Raw genomic sequence first — 14,300 nt, forward strand, 5'->3', positions numbered from 1 at the left:
AAGAAAGGTTTTGGGTTTTGAGTGAATTCGCATTTGCGCCCCAGAGCACACCTTGCGGACAAATACGCCCCACAGTATATCCCAATGATGTATTGGGAACATCTTCCAATGACAAATATGGTAGATGTTTCCAATGCATGCTAAGATGTGCATGTAGGGCGCAAAAGCAAACTCATTTTGAGTGGGGGTGGTTTGCCCATTTGTGTTTCCTACTCGTATTAGTTGATACATTGTCACAAATGAACCCTTTACCTTGCCATCTACTAGGCATGCCAACAGAGTGTAGTGTCTATCTTGGGTGGGGCTATACATGTATTTTGTATCGAGAAATGCCAATGACATTATTATAATTATCAATATGATTTTTCAATGCCCTTCATGTATCATTTTGTCATTCTCCCAAAAGCTTAAGTTATTCTTTGAAGAGAGGTAGGTAGTTGAATGGAACTAAAAACGTGTAAAGATTAAACACGAGATCCCCATTGACATAAACTTATATGCTTGCGCTTGCTATTTAAATTGCAATATAAAGTGTATTCTGACTAATTTGTGCACCATCATTGTTGCATTTGTTGCCCGTCACTTTGTTTCATAAGTTTTCTCGACACAATTGAGCGCCACACGGGGCCTTAACGATTAGCCCCGTGAGAAGATGGCACAATTCTGTTCTATTGAGATGGTTGTTATGATCATAGTGTTGGGACTAGATATGGACTTAGCTTTTTTTGAACCAATGCAGTGGTAGGGGTGCAAGTCAGGCAGGTTGAGTTGGATTTATGGTCAACCCAAGCCCAACCCTAAAATTTGGGCTTAAAGCCTGAGCTTGGACTAAGCCCGATCTTCCCAACCCAATCCTAACCCATATTGTAATTTGATGCACTTGGGTTAGGTTCAAACCTGAGCCCAACTTGAGTTGGTCAACTATTCTAAAATTATAAATGTGGGTATATATATATTGAGCTCTTTGACTCGCTTCCTTGTAAAAAAATAAAAAAAGAATTCATTGAACTTATCGAACTAACCTCTCGAGAAGAGAGGAGCCGTGGTGGTCCCCCCCGGGCCACCTAGATCCCACGAGTGAATTAGGTTGGTTATTGATTAATTTGATAAAAAAAGTTATACATGAATAAAATATAAAAAAATTCATTCATCTCGGTTATTTAAAAAAAAAAAGAAAACGAAAACAGGGAATCTGTTGAATTTCAGATAGGGATTTGAAGAGGCGCTTGGAAGCTGAAGTCGAGAAGAAAGTTTTCCTGCCCTTATATATATATATAGGTTGGGCTTACTTGGGCCAGGTTCGGACTACGGGTTAGGCCTGGGCTCAGCCAAAAAATAAAAAAGCCCAAATTCTTGGGCCCGTGTAAAATTTCGTGCTGAATCCGTTCGGGCTTGGGCTGTGCCCGCCCTGGCCGCCCAAGTTGCACCCCTACGAAGTTGGTGAGTTGCTCTGTGGCGGGAACTGCAGTCTTGCCGTTAATTTTCCCGCTCAAAACCTTTATAACGTCCAAGAGATCACAACCCTGCCCGCTTTCATCTGCATATACAAACCCTAGCGATTCATTTTTTTTTCTCTGAAATTGCATCTCTTCTGAGTTCAGCAAACCGTAAAAATGCCGAGTCTAGTCGGAAATGGGTACTCTGAATTATACAGTGGTTCTGATTTTGCTGGCAGAAACGAAAACAAAGAGAAGAAATCTGCGAAGGTGGAGAAACCTGACGAGATTCGATCAAAAGGATATTCTACACCCCAGAAAAGGCGATTGAGATCCGCAACTAACCATGACAGTCCAGTCTCAATTCCTTCCAAGCCCTGTTCGCCGGATAAATGGAAATCGCCTCGTAGATGCATCAAAAGCAGCCCAAATAGTGTTTCAAATGTGAGTTCCAACGGGTGGTTCTATATTTGGGTTTTATTGATTTTCAACTTCTAACCTAACTTTTTCCTTCATTAACGTTGGCATTATTTCTAATCATTGCAGGAAAATTGCAAAGAATCTGGTAATAAGCTAGTCAAATTACACAAAACTGGCAAAGGGTCTGATAATAAGCTCGCCGAATCACCCAAAGCTGGACAAGAATCCGGCGACAAGCTTGCTGGATCACCCAAATCCACTAGGAGAAGATTGTATGATAGTCTTCCTCAGAAACCAATATGGAATCCCAAAGGTAAGCTTTTGATTTTTGTAGATATTCTGATAGTACCCTACTTAAAAAATAAAGAAGGATCTGGTTTGAGCTCAGTTAGAGTATCTGTAGATGATTTTGATTTGTTCTCTATCCATTACCCCTTTTAGAAACTCGAAATGTTTTTTTAGGATGCCTTTTCTTCTTGGTGTTGATTATAATCTGCGATGCATATTCTGTTGATCTTGATCCATTTTTTATATTTTCATCTATATCAAGATTCTGAGCAGATGAGTGCCGTGAAAAAAGCATTGCATGTATCAACAACACCTTGTGCTATCGTGTGCCGGGAGGAGGAACAGAAAAGGATATTGGATTTCTGCAAATCATGCATAGATCAGAAGAAAGCTGGGAATTTATATATCTCTGGGTGTCCAGGGACGGGAAAAACATTATCAATAAACAAAGTTAAAGAGCTACTGGTTGAATGGGCAAAAGAGGTATTATATTCATTTTTTATTTGGTTGTTTAGGCTGCTGAGACGCTGGTAGCTATCATCCTGGAAACAAAATATGAATTAAATTTGCTGAGACAAGCTATTGTTCTCACGTATTATATTCATGGATGACTTGTTAGTATTCTTTTCTTCTTCCGTCTTTGTTTGAGGGATGGGAGATGCGTTTGCCATGTACTGTAACAGCCCAATAGTACATTATTGATTGGGTAGTTAAGATTACCCAATGGCCAGGTTTTATCCTTGACTTATAAGGCATCTCCATTAAAATGGACCAATTATTCGTGAGTCTCAGCTATATCATATGTGTATGCATAGGTCTTTCTAGATGGAAGTTGGGTGCGTTGTGCATGTATATGTTTTTCCTGCTCTGCATTATGTTCTAAATTCCTTTTTAGACTAAACCAGGTTCCTATGTTGACTTCATTGTCAGGCAGGATTTCAACCACCAGATGTATTGGGTATAAATTGTACTTCTCTTTCATACACAAATGAAATTTTCCTTAGGGTACGCATGCCATGAGTTGTTTCTATGTACTATGGAAATCTACATGTTGAATGTACTAATTTTCTGCGGCTGTGTTAGATATTTGAAAAGCTTCATCCTCGGAAGAAAATAAATGGGATTTCACCACTTCAGCACCTCCAGAGATTGTTTTCTCAAAAGCAGTCATCCTGTGAAAAAATGATGTACTGACACTCTTACCCTCCTATACTTTCATTGTATTTGTTTCATATTCTAGCTATGCTTTGGAGATTTTAATACATATATCATATCTGTAATTCATATATCATATTCTGGCTATGCTTTTTGAGATTTTAATGCATATATCATATTTTAGCTGTGCTTTTTGAGATTTTAATACAGTACCTTCTTTTTTGTATGTATGAATTGCTTTACTGCTTACTTTCCAATTTGAATGGTTTTAAATATGTGGCTTCATTCATCAACTTCTCCTTGTTTCAGGCTGTTAATTGTTGATGAGTTGGATTATTTAATAACCAGAGATCGTACTGTGCTTCATGATCTTTTCATGCTTGCAACTCTTCCATCTTCCAATTGCATTTTAATAGGTACAGTTCCAAATCTAAGGTAACAACTGTAAGTGAATAAAATTTCTTTCATTTTAATAGGTATAGTCCTAAATAATATAACATTCATCTGTTTGTGTACATCGCATCATTAAGTGCTGAAGAAGCTGATTTATTTCTTGCCTTTTCAGGAATAGCAAATGCTATAGACCTGGCTGATCGCTTTCTGCCAAAGCTTCAACCATTGAATTGTGAGCTTACTAACTTTAGAAGTTCTATTTTATCATCCAACTACTTATGAAATATATTTTATTCCTTTTAGTAGCCAACTCACCATGTCAATCTTTTATTGAATTGTCTTGTCAAAGGATTCTTTTCTCAAAACCTGCTAACATACATAGTTCATCCCGGTGATTGACCAGCTACTGAAGCAGTTTAGGTTCTCTATCATCTTATTTATCCGTATTTTATCATCAATAACAGTTATCCTTTTATCAATTATCATGGGAAATGTTGTATGAGTATACACAGTGGAAAACACCCCAAGTTTGGGTCAGCTTCTACTACCCAACCCACCCCTGTATTCTTTCCTTCTTTTAATGTTATAAATTCCCCCTGGGGAATCAATCCCCAGCACAATTAGCCTCTACCTACTTGCTTCCTTGCTAAAGCATCAGCCACACTATTAGCTGATCTTATTCAACACAATTGCCCTTTACTTTTATTTCTAGCTAGAATGATTTTTGGAAACAATTAATTTTCCCTGCCTGAATATATAAACTGTAGTTACCAGTTAAAAGTAAGTAAAATGGATTTGATTTCTTTATTTTTCTTTTTAATAGAATATTAATAACCTGTAGGACCAATTAAAAGTAAGTAAATGCTGTTCTTTCATAGCAGGGTGGCAAAGCAACACTGCATGCTCTGTGTTGCTTTCTAGTACTCCTCTTCCAGTAGACATCTTTCAAACATCATTAATAACTTTACTAGTAGGTCTTTAAGTGGAACTAGGAAATTGAATTTCTAGTTTTTCCTATTTAGCATCCATTGTTATTTTCCTAGGTCTTCTGCTGAACCAATTTGGTTACTGAAATAAATTTCAAAAAGGTTCTGCCTTCTATTTTTCTGGAATAATGTTCTAAGCATCCATCATGCTTTATTGCAGTTCATAAACATGTCCATATTGTTTTAAAAGAGCTTTTTTATTGTCCCTCTCCTGATATTCTGATGCCATACAAGATTACAACTGTTAGTTTTTTGTTTATTCTAAGGCAATTCTTGAGCTTTAGTGGAATATTGCTTTCTTGTTGTACCGTATTGCTGTACTTAAATTAGCTTCTCTCTATGCCAAACTTGGTACTTAGTTTCTATCTCATCTCTTCATCCCCATGCTAGGTGAAATCATACTTATAACTTTTCGGGCCTACTCTAAGGATCAGATCCTCAGGATTCTTCAACAAAGACTCACGGTATGGTAGTTCATATTTCTACTTGCCCTTTTTGTCTTTTAGCTATCAGATATTTTTCTGAAAGGTAAATAATATTGATATATAAAACACAAAAGGAGGGAGAGCTTCCCTCAAACAGGATACAAGATCAGCTCCTATATAGTATATACAGCTTATATATAGTACGATCACTGTTCACTTGTTTACAAAATCCACAAAAATAATCCTCTCCATTGATTTAAGAATTGCTCTCTCCCTATCAGATAATTTTTAATTCATGTACTTTTCTTCCCCTGGTATTTACAGTGTGTTTACTCTTTTCTGGTTATGGTAATAAGATACTTCTTTAGGGTAATTGTTCGTAATTGTAACTAGTTGGTAAATAAAAATATCATAGGGGGAAAGGGCTCAAAGCTAATTTAGAGCAAGGAGAATGTTTTTCCGGTCAACAGGGTCACATGTTGGGTGGACTTCACTGATTGGCTTTTAATATAAATGATGTGATTATTACATCATAGTGCAAAATGCAAGGATTGCCTGAGGTCCATGTAATTTCTTGGTGGAAAACAAAACTTCCTAGATGTAAATATACCTCTCCTTAAGTTTCATTGGCCCTTCAATATTCTCAATCTTGTAGTGTAACACTCTCTTTTATAATTTCCCTAATGTGGCTTTGTGGTGAAGGGAAATTGTCTCTATGAATTTGTTATTTTTAACAATTTTTTTATGATTTTGTAATATTTTCACAATAAAAATATTGAAACTTTGAGCTTTGGGGGGGAATTTGTGTTTCAAGTCTATGAAAATTAGGGATTTGAATGATCAAATTATTGGTTGGGTTTAAGGATGATAATAGATTAAGTCGATAACAGGTCCTTTGGTTGTTAGGCACTCTTGTGGTGTTTTTCATATCTTGCTTAGACCATGCACGGCTTGGTTGCACCACTGAGGGGTTTTTGATGTTAAATACCATAGTAACATAGTTCCTGAACTCAAGACTTGGAAGGAGGATATGGTGAATTTAGTTACAACAAACTTGGGTGGGGATGTGAATGATGAAATTCCATACCTCTTTCCTGCCCTCACCCTTTGTTGAATGTGAGGTTCATGGTATTGAACATGACCTTCCGGTGCTTGTTCTTGCAATTTGAAACCTATTTGGAAGTGATTCCTCTTTGATCATCCATTATATTTTGAATTAGGAATGCAGCTAGGGGCATTATCAATTCTTCTTTATGGAATTGACTAGCGACAAACCTATGCGGTGCATGGAAAGATAAGGAAAATGATCATAAACATGATGGAATGGAGAGAAAATGGTTTTTTGCCCTAATTTGAGTCAATTAAGACTGAATAGAGTTTTCAGATGAACTGTTAATGATTTTTTGCCCAATTTCCCCCTTCATCTAAAAAATCTCCCAAGAGTAGCAATTGTAATTGAAGTATGCATTCTCACTTCTGCAAGAAAGAAGAAATAAGATTCTCAATATTAAAATGTAGTAGACTTTAGTTATATAATATATAGATAGTGAACAGAAACATTTGAGCTTCAACAAATAAAGGGTCTGCCCCATAGTTTTCAAGGTGTGAAGGCAAAGGTGCCTGGTGGGTGCCTAGGTGTTGTCTAGGTGATGAATTTTTAAAATAAAAAATATAAATCCTAAGGTAGTTCCCTAGGTTTCATGGTAATAAGCAGTAATCTTTAACTTATAATTTCCATTATCCTCATGAAATAAGTATAAATCCCACATCAAAAGATAGGAAATCAACATATTTATAAGAAGAAAAATAAGAAAGGAAAGAAAGCATAGAAACATAAGAGCTGAGCTCTTGTTTTGGTCCTAGGAAGATGAAGAAGTCCTATTGATTGTTCCTGTGTATCAATTGGATAAAATCTTCAAGTTTTTTCTTATCAATTCAGGTTTTAAAGTCTTAAAGGGTTCAAGACTATGCCATTGATTTGTGTGTTGATTGAACCCAAACAAATAACAATAATAACATTAATACTATAAGAGGTTCTTGTAGATGCCCAAGACCCGAATGGAAAGTTGTATATAGAGGCAATGCTGCTCCAACTCTTTGTGCTATCTCCTGTAAGAGGTTCTTGTAAGTGCCTGTTTCATCCTGTACATTAAAGAGATCAGTTATTAAGAAAACAGGAGATACTGCTAAAAAATGCCGGTTAAAGAAGGAAGGTCGTTGCATCTACCTGATGGCTCATTTTTGTTGGGTGAAAATCGAAGTCAAGTAAAGAAATGGTTTTGCTTGAAAGAATTTCCAAAAAACTATTTCATAAGATATTGATTTTTTTTCTATTTAATTGAACATGTAGTATATGAATAGGACAACCATTTCCTTTGTTTGCAGTAAATACAGGAAGTAGATGTTGGTGAATGCCAATGATTGACCGGCAAGCAGGGGGTCAGAGGCATGAGACAACTTGCCTTTTCACCTAGGAAACAACTTGGAAAGCAGTCTGATGGTTTGAAAAAGAAGGCTTTTTTCCAATAAAGAGTGGCAACTGAGGAAGTGGATTTCACAGAGGAATTCCATTTCCCACATGGCAAACATAGGGAAAAATCGAATTTCCATGAAATTCAATTAGTAAAATTTGGATTTGTGGCCAATCAAATAGTGCAGACATGCTAGTTAATTCAATATTAAAATGAGGTATCAATGGAAACACCATACAAAAAATGGATATTTTAACAAGTAAATCGAGCAGATTGGCTGTTTCAGTACCAAAATCAGTATCTCCTAGAGATTTATCTAGTTTCAAAATGATTAAGCATCAAGCAGAATATAGTTATATATAAAAGTCAACAGAAAAATCATATTGTTTAGAGACATGCAGATCTAAACAATAACTGAGAACCAAACAAAGAAGAACTTAATGAAGATTTTGTGACATGCGGTAGCAGGTCCATCCAACTGATCGCAAATAGAAGCGAGATAGCTACCAACTTAAATGTTGTATATACAGTTTGACACCTGACGACATGGACTTGCACACAACATGCATATGATTTTATATTTTGTGCAGGGACAAATATATCTGGATTTGTTGGGATTTTAGAAGCAGCAACAGTAAGAAGTGTGTGGAGAGAAGGCTAATGTGACTGGAAGTGTCTAAATGCTTGTGGAACAGCAGGGGGTTTTGGTGATCTGGAACACTGAGTTGGTATAGGTAATTTTTTTTTGTAGGGGGATTTTCAGTTTCTATTGAATTTCTGAGAAGAGATGGTGTCTAGGGATTGATCATGGGTGTCTATGGACCAAATGATGATTCCTTGAGATTGGGTTTCTGGGAGGAACTAAACCAAATTAGAGGCAGAAGGTTTATTCCTTGGTGTATAGGAGGCGACTTCAATATCATTAGGTTCGTGCAAACTGATAGTAGGAAATCAATGGAAGATTTTTCTTGTTCCCATTTTTAGGGTTTTGTTCCAAATATATCTAATATAAGCCATTCTTCCTACAAAATTACCTAATTAATAGGTTTTCTTAAAACCACCAATATTTTAGGCTTTTTAGGTAATGTATAGGACTCATTCTTTGTGCATATTTCTTTAAGATGACAGATATATTAGGTTTTCTTCTATTGGACTGAACTAATGCAAATGGACTTGCAAATTGGTTCTGAACCAGTTTGCAAGTCAGATATGTTACAAGCCATTTAGGTAAATGGTCCAGATCTTGTGAAATAATATATCACAAAAAAAAAACAAATAATATAACAGACTTGAGATTGTTTGCAAATTTTGATTAGGTTGAGGTCCAGTTTATTGCACAAAATTTGACTGATTTTTTGTACCATGCTTCTGTTTGTATTGTCTTTCTTTTTCATTGCTAGTGTAATTTAAACTTTTCCAAAGAATTATATAAAGAGCAAAAAGAACTTCTCCAGTATTACCTGATGTTTTTTTGCTGTTTTACTAGGCTCTTCCATATGATGTCTTTCAACCTCAAGCATTGGAGCTTTGTGCAAGAGTATGTCCAATTTCATTCTAATCTTTCATCTTTGCTCTCCTGTGCATGCTTGTCTGTAATTGAAGACTTGACTCCTAATTATCAAAAAAAGGGTAAAAATACAAAAACCTCCCCTGAGTTTTCTGACAATCTTATAAATCTCCTTTGTGTTTTGATATGAACCGAATCCTCCCTTATAGTTTTGAAAAATGGTGCATATACCTCCCTCTTATTATTTTTTTCTGGCTGAAAACCCTAACGTAATACATTAATTTTCTTAAAATACCAGATTTACCCTTGAAGTAGTAACCGAAGCAAACCACTCTCCTACCCCTGTTTTTTCCACTTCTTTGTCTCAATTGAGCTAACCAATCGTCACTCATTTTTTTCTCCTTTTGCTCTTTTATTTATTTTTCACATTTTCTCAATTTCCCATCTCTTTTATTCTTCTCTCTCTTTCTTCTTCATTCTCTTTCTTATTTTTTTCTTTTCATTTTCTGGTTTTTTTTTCAGGTGACAGGCAAATAGGAACCACTGTCTAGAGACTTTGTGGAGATGCCTGTTAAATGGTTCTAAGCGATTCCTTTTACTATTTAAGTAATTTAACAGCCATTTCTCAGAACTATTTAATCTACCCAAAAAGCTTCAACCATACTGAACTCATCTTTATAATGCGTTCATATGATGTGCGTGACAGTACTTCAAGTGGTCAAAGAAATTCCTAACATGATCTCAAATCATAAAACAGAAGAAAAAATAAAATAAAATTTCAAAGTTCTATTAAGTATTAAGCGCCAACCTATTTCTCTCAATCTTACCTGGATTGTTTTATTAAATTTAACACGAGCAAAGTCAAAGACATTGCCTTCCACACGGATTGATCCCCAAGAGCAAAAATCTTGACAAACTAGAGAAACCAAACACGGAATCTAAATTAAGATTATCAACTGCCTGTTGAAATCCTGCTGAAACCTACTAAGGGTATTTTAGTAAATTTCTCTTCTAAGTTAATGGAACTTTAATGGAAGGGAGGTATTTATAGCTTTTTTCAAAACTATAGGGGAGGATTCTGCTAAAATCAAAACATAGGGGAGGTTTATAAGATTGTCAGAAAACTCAGGGTAGGTTTTATATTTTACCCCAAAAAATTGAAGACTTGACTCCTAAGAGCATATTGGATCTTTTACATTTGATACATGATAAAACCATGACCCTCCTATCTCTCTCATGCATGCACTGCTCTTGCCCCTTTTCCTTTTTTATGTTGATCTCATGGGTGAAGTGCAATGGTTCAAACACAAACCGGATGACGATCCAGACTTACCATTTTAGATGGTCTCATTGGTGTCATCATATCAATTATGCAATTCTTGGAGTTTGCACTGTTCTGAAGATCATTGTTCTCATCATATCATTGATCTCATTGGTCTCATCATATCATTGTTCAAAAGATCAAACACGTTAACAAAGTAGCTCATGGATTTCTTGATTTCCTCTCATATATGTATGAAACTTGTTTTTCCATATGTGATTAAGTAGGATTTTGTATATCTTGGATTTTGTGATTTGATGCCAGCCTGCATATTAAAAAAATACTAGTTAACTTTGGAGCAAGCAAAGCCTTATATGATTTCTTTTTTCCCCTTTTTTTTTAATGACAAGCAAAGCCTTATAACTTGTCTTCTTCTGGTATCTTTACATCATTGGAGTAATGACCCTTTGAGTTGCATTTTACCATGAAAAGTTTCTAACCATAATGCCATATAATAGAGAGTTGCAGCTGCATCTGGAGATATGAGGAAAGCTCTCTGTGTTTGTAGGTCAGTGTTCTATTGCAATTGATTCATTGTTGGGGCTTGTGGTTGGACCAATTTGTATTGATGCGTTCTATATTGTGTCTTTCCCTTTTCCCTTGGCTGCCCCCCTCCCGCTCCTTCATTTATCTCCATCCAGTAAGCATGAGTAAATTCATCCAGCTTTCTGAGTCTCGATGTTTCTTATTTCCATTTCATGATCTTTCATTTAATTGTAAATTTTTTCAAAAGGTCATATAAAAATTGCATGTAACATCAATGTTCGGACATCAATAAGTTATATGCACATTGTGCTTCAGGAATGCGATTGAGATGCTAGAAGAAGAGTTGAAAAATCAAAGTGGTAGTACAAGCTTGTTACAGGCTGAGCAGGCATCACCTGGTCAACTGATATCTCCCGTAGCAGAATTGTTGAAGCAAGAAATTAACATTGTAAGTTGTCAGTCTTCTAGTACTTAATTATTACACCCAAGTTTTGACATTATTATCAGTCTAGGCACTTGTCCTCTTTCATCTTAATCTAGTCTTAAAATAATGAAAACTTAAAAGGGGATGACATTATGGCACCAGAACTTGACAATTATTGACTGTTACAATGATTGTAATAACTATTTAAAGTGTTGGGTACTTTCAAATTGTTAAACTGCCTTGACATGTTCTTATACTAAAACCTGGTAGATATTATATATTTGATTTGGAAAATTAGTTTCATTAATACTATTAAACTTTGTGCTTCAATCTGACTGGTAAATCGTTGTGCTGAAATAGTGGCTGTTATGAAGAGAATTATTTACTTGTTGAATCTACTAGTTCATGGTCCTCTATGCCAACGATAGCCTTTGTTGGGAACCATTATCTTAGTCATTTTAAATACATGTAGGTGAGGGTTGATGATATGGCCATTGCTTTATCAAGGACATTCAAGTCAGCAATAGTGGACACTATACAGTCTCTTCCACAGCATCAACAGGTGAGTTAAAATCAGACTTCAGGGTGATCAATCCCAACTAAATTTCTCTATGAACTTTTCAATGGCTACCGGTTGCTTGGAATATTTAGCTATTTTAAGTTGCTGGTTTCTACTGGCTTAGAAACCTTGATTTAGAGTAGAATTTTTGCACCCTACCAGATTCTGCATTAAAAAATATCTATTTAGAACTATTGATCGAAAAAAAAAATCTATTTAGAACTAAATTTGAGAAAATAAGATTTGTCATTTGACAGAAAAATGATGTCATATATTTCATAGCATTAGTACCTTTCTTAAGGAAAGGATGAATTCTTATTTATCAATTTAAAACTGCTGTGCTGCAGATGATACTTTGCTCTTTGGTGAAGCTTTTCCGCAAGGGAAAGAAAGACACTACCATTGGAGACGTATGTTCCCTTCCCCCCAAGTTTCATATTTAGATAATTAAGAAGCTGTCTTAAATATGTTCACAGCTGATGGTTCAAGTTGTTTTCCTGATGCAGCTTAATAAATCTTACTCCGAGATCTGTAAATCAGCACTAATCCCCCCTACGGGCATTCTGGAATTCTCAAATATGTGTAGAGTGCTCAGTGACCAGGTAAAAAATACAATAGCTCTATAGCTCCATTTGAGTTATTTTTCTTTTCTCCACATAATTAACTATAAGTACTCTCCAGCAATCTTACCAGTTTAATAATAATGCAGGGTCTTCTCAAACTTGGCCAATCTCGAGAGGATAGATTAAGGAGAGTAACATTAAAAATTGATGAAACAGATATTACTTTTGCCTTGCAGGTGCGGACATGACATTTGAATATTTGCATTTCATTTCCAGATTCCTATTTCTTTGGTATAACTTTGTATTCTTAATGGAATCTTTGTTGGTACAGGGGATACGATTCTTTCGGAATTGTCTTCACTAATGCGTAGCAATCTAGCATACAAGCAGTGGACGTTCTCAACTGAACAAGGGTTCGAGCAGTGGTTGTTCCCCAAAAAATTCAAATGTTCTTCAGTATTCATGTATAATATAAAAGGTTTCCTAATTGTTGTGTATTATAGTTATCATTCATTGCTTATTAAATGAAATTTACATTTTCCATCATGGAAATATGTAGCCTTTGAATTTCAAAGTTGCTTTCTGGTGACTGCACTGTCCAAGCATGAAGCATCGATTGTTCTAAAGGTTAAAGCTACTCGGGGGCCATTTGAAAACGATTGAAATTGTTGAACTGAAACTTGTTAAAATAAGAGTCACTTGAGCTGTTATCAAATTGCCCCCACCTAATGCTGTTTCTGGACTTTGATAATATTCTCATTGACCAACTACAAATCCTCCAAGCCTCAATCGCCAATATGAATGACTTGGTTCATTACAAGATAAAGAGTACTAAAAAGTTATTACTCAGATGACCTTCAAGTTCAACCACGGCCCAAGTTGTCCTTTTTATTTCTTCATGATTCTCTTTGCTTTCTTGACTTTCTGTCGCTTTTCCCTTCACGTGTCTGCTTCATCATTTCGGTTGATAATCTTTTGGCACAACCACCCAGAAAAAAGTTTGGTCAAGTCCTCTGGCTCTAAGAACTTGAAAGCCGAAAATATGTTCACTAGCTGGAGACTAGAGTACGTGCGTGCACGGATGTCCCGATCTGATTGCATAAACAGTTCTGTGGAAAGCAAGCTGTATGCAGTAGAGGAATATATTCATGTGTAAGCTGCTTCAACGGTTAACACGACCAATAAATAATCAACCAACGGTGATGGTTCCCAACAAGAAAATAACGATGACAATAACACCAAATTAATACAATTCAATCAAACTGCTGACTCTGTCTAAGCCCAAAATTTTATAAAATGAAATAAATTTTAGGGAATTTATCTAAAATTCACCATGATTTTTTTTTTTAATATTTCTCTTAAATTCACCACAAATTTTAAAAATGTCCTGCAAGCTCTATGTGAGAGTATAAATAACATAGACTCTCATGGCAGATGGTCAAGTCTCCAAAAATCTATAGAATGGCGGGGAAGAGTCAAGGAGAGGAAGAGAGAAATTCCCTTGAGAAGCCTTAGGGTTTAGAGTTATATGGTCTTTTTGTAGGGGAGGGTTGCTCGCTCCCCATTTTATAGAGAGACCCCATGGCTATAAGGAAATTGATCTAAAAAGAGATCTTTCCTATTAGGAAAGAGAATATTTATTTTTATGCTGGTTATTAAGAGAGCACAATTAGGATTTCATCACATGTTTAGCGAGATCCTTTTAAGGACAATGTTTATTTTCTCCTAAGAATTCTTGCGTGGTGCATGCGTACGTCCCCTTATGGGTTTTCCTGTGGACACATGTCAAGGGCAAGACATGGATCTGATTGGTGTACTCGGGTGTTTGCTTGATCACCTTAGGGATTCCTTATCATAGCTTGTTGT

General features: G+C 35.8%; 1 protein-coding gene across 3 annotated transcripts; it reads left to right on the top strand.

Annotated features, from left to right (window-relative positions):
• The first annotated feature begins 1,469 nt into the window (after nucleotides 1-1,469).
• Nucleotides 1,470-12,980, top strand: LOC104601234 (DNA replication factor CDC6B-like). Of its 3 annotated transcripts, XM_010264502.3 has the most exons (16): nucleotides 1,470-1,880; nucleotides 1,983-2,169; nucleotides 2,407-2,627; nucleotides 3,075-3,149; nucleotides 3,228-3,331; nucleotides 3,609-3,715; nucleotides 3,865-3,924; nucleotides 5,069-5,142; nucleotides 9,061-9,111; nucleotides 10,861-10,910; nucleotides 11,204-11,336; nucleotides 11,785-11,874; nucleotides 12,219-12,281; nucleotides 12,378-12,473; nucleotides 12,581-12,670; nucleotides 12,766-12,980. In XM_010264502.3, the coding sequence occupies exons 1-16, from the start codon at nucleotides 1,614-1,616 to the stop codon at nucleotides 12,796-12,798; spliced, it is 1,701 nt and encodes a 566-aa protein (XP_010262804.1). In that variant the 5' UTR covers nucleotides 1,470-1,613; the 3' UTR covers nucleotides 12,799-12,980. The 3 variants fall into 3 exon arrangements, with proteins under 3 accessions (XP_010262804.1, XP_088753139.1, XP_010262805.1); XM_088897013.1 differs by lacking the exon at nucleotides 9,061-9,111; XM_010264503.3 differs by lacking the exon at nucleotides 3,075-3,149.
• Nucleotides 12,981-14,300: the final 1,320 nt, after the last annotated feature.

The sequence above is a fragment of the Nelumbo nucifera genome, chromosome 2, assembly GCF_055504915.1.
Source record: "Nelumbo nucifera cultivar China Antique chromosome 2, China Antique-T2T, whole genome shotgun sequence".
NCBI lineage: Eukaryota > Viridiplantae > Streptophyta > Magnoliopsida > Proteales > Nelumbonaceae > Nelumbo > Nelumbo nucifera.

Coding starts and splice junctions, on each gene's coding strand:
- LOC104601234 (XM_010264502.3), top strand. CDS start 1,614: ATGCCGAGTCTAGTCGGAAATGGGTACTCTGAATTATACAGTGGTTCT. Junction 3,925..5,068: donor AAAGCTTCAACCATTGAATT/GTGAGCTTACTA, acceptor TCCCCATGCTAG/GTGAAATCATACTTATAACT. Junction 5,143..9,060: donor TTCTTCAACAAAGACTCACG/GTATGGTAGTTC, acceptor CTGTTTTACTAG/GCTCTTCCATATGATGTCTT.